Source organism: Medicago sativa, chromosome 2 (genome assembly GCF_051527215.1).
Source record: "Medicago sativa cultivar Bolivia chromosome 2, Bolivia_mono, whole genome shotgun sequence".
In the NCBI taxonomy this organism is placed as follows: Eukaryota; Viridiplantae; Streptophyta; class Magnoliopsida; order Fabales; family Fabaceae; genus Medicago; species Medicago sativa.
In genome coordinates this window covers 77,726,993-77,734,668 of record NC_140750.1, presented here as the reverse complement: position 1 = coordinate 77,734,668, position 7,676 = coordinate 77,726,993, and the positions used below count along the sequence as shown (strand labels likewise).

The 7,676-nt window shown below is 35.6% G+C and overlaps 2 protein-coding genes across 2 annotated transcripts; one reads left to right on the top strand and one right to left on the bottom strand.

The window, feature by feature from the left end:
* Positions 1–866: 866 nt before the first annotated feature.
* LOC146951003 (uncharacterized) lies at positions 867–4,703 on the top strand. Its single transcript, XM_085748698.1, has 5 exons — positions 867–1,018; positions 1,394–2,966; positions 3,060–3,715; positions 3,818–4,109; positions 4,194–4,703. The coding sequence occupies exons 1-5, from the start codon at positions 867–869 to the stop codon at positions 4,701–4,703; spliced, it is 3,183 nt and encodes a 1,060-aa protein (XP_085604824.1).
* Positions 4,704–5,206: 503 nt separating this feature from the next.
* Positions 5,207–5,557, bottom strand: LOC146951002 (uncharacterized). Its single transcript, XM_085748697.1, has one exon. The coding sequence runs from the start codon at positions 5,555–5,557 to the stop codon at positions 5,207–5,209; it is 351 nt and encodes a 116-aa protein (XP_085604823.1).
* Between the last annotated feature and the right edge of the window lie 2,119 nt (positions 5,558–7,676).

The window sequence follows — 7,676 nt, the reverse complement described above, 5'->3', positions numbered from 1 at the left end:
CTGTTTGCTAGTAGTTAGTACAAGAATATATTTTTTTCCAAATTCTATTAACAGATGTATAAAAGATATTCAATTGTTCCATAAGTGTATCTCAGTCGGTAACTATCAGAGATATTATCTGTAAGGGCCGGGGTTCGAACTCCGGATTCCCCACTTCTCCACACATAATGTGTGTGAATACAACCACTAGACTACCTAACAAAAAAAAGATATTTAATGAACTGCTCTAAAAAAAGTTTTATTGAATGAACTGATATATTTCAAAGAAAAATATTACCGGAAAATTCAATTGAATTCAAGTAACTAAGTATGAATGAACGAGGAAGCAAAATATGGTCATTATTAGAACTAAACAGTAAGTATTATTTGTGTTGATTAGTTTAAACTTAGGCTAAAGTGTACTTTTAGCCCCCTAACTTTTAAAACCTTGCGATTTTGGCCCCCCAAGAAAAAAAATATCAATTTTGGCCATCTATATTTTCCCCCTTTTGCACTATTCGTCCAAATGTCCAATTTTGACCGGGTCAACGCTGATTTGTCACCTCATTAATCGCGCTGGCAGTCCACATGTGTATATACAGGTTTTTTATTTATTTTAATTGCCACGCGTGTATTAGCTGAATTACAAAAAAAGAAAAAGCGAAAATATAAAAGGCTTGGCACGTGAGAGATTAAGACAGATTTTCAGATTCTAGGGTTAACTTTGGGCTGCGATTTTAACCCCCTAAAATCCCTAAAATCAATCTCTCTTCCTTAACCCATTTTTCTTCCAAATCGAACCTTTAATCTCATTCAAAACGTTACCAAGTTTGCATTTGTTACAAAAGTAGAAATCCAGAAAGGAAGGGCTTCTATTTTCTGCGAAAATGCGGTGGGCTGAAGGTGAAAACGCGAATAGAAATGGAAAGCGAGTGAGTTCGGAGAAGACAACAGCAGCGACGGCGATGACTTGTACTCCTGCAACAACACGAGTAGGAAACGTGGGAAATGGGATGAATGGTGATAGCTCTGCATCAAAGTAAGTGACCCTTTGTATGTTTGTGTTTGTTTTTGTTTGTTTTATGTCTGAAAAGCACATGGCTGTTGTTTTGTTGTGAATAAAATAGGGTTGGTGGGTGTATTGAATATTGTGTTTAATTTTGAAAAATGAAAACCCCTAAAATGGAAAAAGTTAAAGTTAAAATCCTTTGTATGTGTCAAACCGTATAAAAATCTTGTTTATGGGGATGTTTAACTGTATATCCCGTATTTATACTGTATATAAATACCGTAGTTGTACAATATTAATATACAGTATAAATACAGTATGATTATTGTATGAAAATTCAGTATTTTATAACAGTTGTAATACAAGTTTTTTACTAATTTGCTAAGAATTATGCAATTATTATAGGACTAGGGAGGACCACTACTTGAAGATAAGGTTTCACTACAAGGGTTACTTCACTTGTGACCCTTTGATAGAGTATAAGAGGGGTGAAATACATGAATTTGGGGGTGAGTTGAACACTGATGTGGTGAACTTAAAGGATCTTGACAAACTGATCAAAGAAATTGGGGTGGTAGGAGAGTACAAGTTGTGGTATGTCTGTCCAGGGTTTAATGTATGTGATGGTCTTAGGTTGTTGAAAACTGATAGGGATATCATTAGGTTCATAAATGACCATGAGAATGCAGTAGAAGCTGATTTCTATGTAGAGGCAAAAGATGTGGAAGTTATTGATGACAGGTATGATAGTGATGTGGAAGTGGTGGGTGTAGTTGACAAAGGTAAGCAACCAGCTGAGTCTGAAGGGAATGAATCAGATCCTGATTATAGTGGTGATGAGGATGGAGAAATTCCAGATTATGAGTTAGAAGATGAAAAAGGAGGGAGTAGTGATGATTGTGCATCTGTTGATGATAGTGACTATGATGAAGACTGGGAATGGACAAGTGTTCTGCCTAATGAAACTGTGAACCCAACCCCTGCTGCACAGTCAATTAATCAAGCTTTAGTTGGTGTTGAGGCATCTAAGAACTCTGAAGGGACTGGGTTGGAAGACTTTGAAGATGAAGACTCTGATGTTCTAGAGAGTCCTGATTCATCTGATGAAAAAGAGAGATCCAGAAGGAAGAAAGTGAATAGGTTTAAATTGGGAACAAACAATGAACCTGTTGTGTTTGAAGAGGGTCAGATATTTGCAAATGCTGAGTTAATCAAAACTGCTGTGAGGGAGTATGCTTTGCAGAACAAGAACAATGTGTACCTCAAAAGAAATGAGCCAAAAAGAATTATAGTAAAGTGCATGAAAGATTGTCCATACCATATCAGATTCAGTAGGGTACCTCCTCAAACTCATTATGTGTTGTCTAGTTTAAATTCTGCTCACAATTGCTTTCCCACTTCCAAGATCAGACTTTTAACCACAACCTTGTTGGCAAAAAAGTTTGTTCCTGTACTAAAGCATACACCTTCTATGACCCTTAAGGCTCTGAAAGAGGAGTGTAAGACTAGGTGGAATGTGATCAAGAGTTCTTTCCAGGTTTATAGGGCTAAGATAAAGGCTTTAGAGATGATTCATGGTGCTAGTGACTTGCAATATGCACATCTAAGGAACTATGCTGAGGAGTTGCTCAGAAGCAATCCTGGGAGTAGTGTCAAGATCAAAACCAAACCTGGAGCTGGGGGGTTGATTTTCCAGAGGATGTATGTGTGTTTCAATGCTTGCAAGAGGGCCTTTGTTACTAGTTGTAGGCCATTGATAGGACTTGATGGATGTTTCCTTAAAGGGAGGTATGGTGGACATTTGTTATCAGCTGTTGGTAAGGATGGTAACAATCAAATGATCCCCATAGCTTTTGCTGTTGTGGAAGCTGAAACCAAGGAAGTCTGGGATTGGTTTATGGATCTGTTGCTTTCAGACTTGAATGGAGTACAACCCAACTTCCACCACAGATGGTCTTTCATATCAGACCAACAAAAGGTATTATTTTGCTTTTTTATTACAGATTTATTATGTTTTTTTAATTTACATATTTACATATTTACATGTTTGATTTTTGTTTGCTTTTTGAAGGGACTGGTGAATACCATAACTGCTATCAGTGAGCATGTTGAACACAGGCTATGTGTCAGGCACCTATATGGAAACTGGAGGAAGAGGCATGCTGGAGAACACTTGAAAGCAGCTAGGTCCAACACTATGCCAGAGTTTAACAAAGCAATGGAGCAACTGAAGTTGTTAAGTGTGGCAGCATGGGAGGAAATGAGCCAGTATGCTCCAGGTATGTGGTCTAGGGCTGAGTATAGCACTCATACTAACTGTGATTTGCAAGTTAACAATATGTGTGAGGCTTTTAACTTTGCAATCATAGACTTAAGAGATCTCCCAATTATATCACTTGTTGATGGGTTGAAGTTTTATATCTCAAATAGGATAGTTAAGTTGAGGGATTATATGTTAAGATATCAAGGGGATATCTGTCCAATGATCAAGAAAATTGTGGAAAAGGCTAAGAAAGATGCAGTTGGGTGGAGTCCACACTGGTGTGGTGATAGGGATTATTCCCTATTTTCTGTCACTGATGGCATTGACACTTATGTTGTCAATCTCATTGAAAGAACATGTGCATGTAGAAAGTGGGATTTGACTGGGATACCTTGTTGTCATGTGATTGCTGCAATTTACTACAATCAAGCTAATCCTGAGGATTATGTGGCACACTGGTATAGGTTAGTGATCATTAACTAATCTCTGATTTTATATTTCCATTTTAAATTTAGATGTAAATTTAATGGTTTGTTTGTTTGTTTATTTGTTTCTGGACATGATAGAAAACAAACATTTCTAGACACTTATAACAATATCATCCTTCCATCTAATGGCCCAAAACTTTGGCCACAAGTAGACACTCCTCCAATACTGCCACCTTACATGAGGAGGGCACCAGGGAGGCCTAAGAAGGCTAGAAGGAAGGAGAATGATGAACCTAAATCAACTAGTAGGAAAGGCAAGAGAAATCAAGAAACTGTGAGGTGCAAAAGGTGCAAAGAACTTGGTCATAATATAAGGACATGTGGGGGAAAGACAGGTGCTGATAGAAGTATTCCACCTGGAGGGAACAAGGTACTGTTATATAATGTAAATATATATACTTAAATATTATGTCATTCAAATTTTTGATTAACACTGTTATGTCATTTAATGTAGGATAACCATGAAATGCAACACCCTGAGTCATCAACTGCACTGGCTACAACAACCAATGCTGCACCAACTGCTGAGGCTATTAACACAACTGATGCACAGGCTACCATAATCAATGTTGCACCAACTGCCGAAGCAACAAACACAACTGGTGCACAGGCTACTACTCAACAAGCTCCCACAACCACTGTGACAAAGAAAACAAGCAAACCAAGAAAGAAAAAGGCAAAGACTGCTGCTGTCAATGTTACACCAACAACTGCACCATCTGCTACAAATGGTACACCAACAAATGCACCACCTGCTACAACTTCTGCTCTCAATGCATCAAATGCTGGACCTTCTGCTTCTGTCAGCAATGCAACAAATACATCTGGAACTATGAGAGGTGGCAAACATATTGTTGGTGAGGCTGCTTTGTTTGTGCCTACGAAGTCTAGAACCACTGGTGTGAAGAGGTCAACTGATGAAGTTGGAAATGTTGGAACTCAACAGTCAGTGAACAAGACTTGAGCTAGGAGGATAGTGCTGAGACATGATGTTACCTATTTGATGTTTGGATTGTGTTATTTTGTTTGCTTATTGAAATGTCAAGTACTCTTAACATTTTGTTGCTTATGTTAGGTTAAGTGCTCTTAAAGTACTCTTAATTAACTTTTGGATATGCACTCTTAATTTTCTTTTGGATATGTACTCTTGATTTAAGTACTCTAAAGAGTATCTTTTGGTAATGTACTATGAATTAAGCACAATTATTCCTATGTAATGCTAAGTACTTGTTTGCCAATTATTCCTATCTTTTGGTAATCTTTTGATCTTATGTCATTATCTTTTGGTAACTCTTTTCTTTTAATCTTTTGGTACTTGTTTCACAATGAACTATGACAAGATTCTATCAAAATATCAAATCAAACTCATGCTAATTTCATTTAATTTCTTAATCCATACATTACATAAACCATTCCAGTGAAGCTTAAAACACAACTAAACCTTACATTACAGAACTTATCCATAACTTAACAAAGCTTCATGAAAATCACAAAGAGACTAAGCAACAACAACACCCCTAAAATCACAACCATCAAAACAAGCATTTTCTCCTTATTCTTCAGTGCATCATTCTTCTTTAACAAGCCTCTAATAATCTTCTTCTGCCTCTCAGGAACTTCTGGATCGTACCATCTAAAAAAACTACACTTCCTTCTTTGAAAATACTTTCCACATCCATGGAACCTCCTCCCTGGGTTTTCATCAGTCCAAGCTGTTACTAGAGGGGAGTCAACGCCACAGTAACAGATCAAATTCGATTTTCTCAACCTTGATGACCCACTCACGGTTGAAGATGATGAATAGTATCCTCCACCCATTTTTGTTTCTGCAGAAACACGAAAAAGAAACAAAACGAATGGAGAAGAAGAAGAAACAAAATGAAGAAGAAAGTGTGAGGAACAAAATCCAGGGACTGGATCGAAAGAAGAAAGGAAGAAGAAAGTGTGAAGAACAATGGAGATTGGGATAAAAATTGGGGGTTTTTAAACCCTAATTTGTTACCGTTGCAAATTCTCACGTGCCAACGTTTTTCCTTTTTTTTTTTTTAATTCAAGAAAATCTGGCGTGGCATTTAAAAAAAAAATTGTAAATACACACATGGCGTGCCACTCAGCGTTGACCCGGTCAAAATTGGACATTTGGACGAATAGTGCAAAAGGGGGAAAACATAGATGGCCAAAATTGATTTTTTTTTTCTTAGGGGGCCAAAATCGCAAGGTTTTGAAAGTTAGGGGGCTAAAAGTACACTTTAGCCTTAAACTTAAAGCAATTTTTTTATGTGAACCGGATATCTATACACGCAATTGAAGAGAATAATCTTTTGAGTTGGGGTAGGACCGCAATAGTGTTAAAACTCTCACTTAAAAGATTTAACACTACTGCATTCTCAGCGTTGGGTTCAAACTCATAACATCTAATTAAGTTGTAAGAGATCTCATATCATCTCGATGTTTTTGGGTATTTAAAGCAAATTTGATCCATAAACCTAAATTATATATTATAAAAAAGTTAAATTTAAAAGTCATTTTTTGTAATAGAAAATTTCTCTTTTTTTTTTTATATAAAAAAAAGTTCCTATACAACATTCTTTTCTCTTTTTTTAATTTTAAAGAGTGAATGCTCATTTTAATATGCATAAGAAATAATAAATGGAGACAATATATATAGTCCTCATATGAATCACAGTAAGAAAATAAATTTCTTTTTAAAGCAGTGGCGGAGCCAGGAAAATTATAGAGCATGGGCAAAATTTTTATCGCAAAATATGACGTGTTAAGAACGTTAAAATATGGCTTTACACAAAATATTATAAATTTTCAACAAGTGACAAATTAATTATGAATTTTTAAAGTGTCAAAAACTCAAAAAACAAAACGGAAATCTCGACCTATAAATCAAATTTTGAGCTCATTATTTGCAGAGACATCTATAAAAATACATAAAAAGGATCTGTAAAGTTTCATAGCATTTCGATGTCGTTTCAATTTATTTTATTTTTCAACCAAAACGTGCAAAATTGAAATTTTGTTCCGAGTAAGCGTATACTCACAGGTCAAATTTAGTTCCCTAATTTTGCAAGCATGACTAGAAGATGATAAGAACCTTCACAATGAAATTTTGTAGTTTTTAAACGAGATACAAATTAATTATAAATTGTTTAAGAAATTCATAATTATGTGGAACAAAAATTCATAATTAATTTGTCTCTGGTCAAAAAAAATTTAATTTTTTTATGTAAAGCTATATTTTAACGTGCTAAACATGGATGGAAAAAATCATGAAAAAATTCAACATCTATGTCACATTTTTATACTACGTGTATATTATAGGATAAAAAATAAGAAAAAACTCGAATTACAATGCTAGAATCTATGTTTTTTATTTTATATGGTCAATTTGAACAATTAACCATTCAAATTAAGAGAGATGAATATGCCAATAGTGTGTTAAATAAAATCAGGATATAAACAAATACCCTTTCCGAGATCTCTTTGCTTGTGAGAATTTTTAAATTTTACCCAATTTTTTTTTAAGTAGAAAAAGGACTATTAGGCTGGACTTGGTACAAAGAAAGTAGCAGCTGAGCCCGGGCTAGCTGGGGTTGCCACCGCCCCTGTTTTAAAGATGGTATTGTTTCAAAAAGTACAATTGGTTAATGACATTAATTAAAAAAGGACAATTTTCCCGTAGCAATCATTAAAAAAGAATAGATTGGTCTTTGCAACCGAAAAAATTCCGGGAAATACTTGGGTGCCATTAATGGCACCGTGCCATTACATCCTGATCATTGATGGACCCAAACATTGTAGATGTGTGTGTGATGTGTGTGTGGTGGAGATCTAATGGCATGGTGCCATTAATGGCACCAAAGTGCCACCCAAAAATTCCTAAGTCATTTGTTATTCAACCAATCACTCATTCTTTTGCATTCGAATG

Bases quoted from the DNA above. Each gene is read 5' to 3' on its own strand.
- LOC146951003 (XM_085748698.1), top strand. From the start codon at position 867: ATGCGGTGGGCTGAAGGTGAAAACGCGAATAGAAATGGAAAGCGAGTG. The intron at 1,019-1,393 runs GTAAGTGACCCT...CAATTATTATAG, and splicing joins GGTGATAGCTCTGCATCAAA to GACTAGGGAGGACCACTACT. The intron at 2,967-3,059 runs GTATTATTTTGC...TGCTTTTTGAAG, and splicing joins TCATATCAGACCAACAAAAG to GGACTGGTGAATACCATAAC.
- LOC146951002 (XM_085748697.1), bottom strand. From the start codon at position 5,557: ATGGGTGGAGGATACTATTCATCATCTTCAACCGTGAGTGGGTCATCA.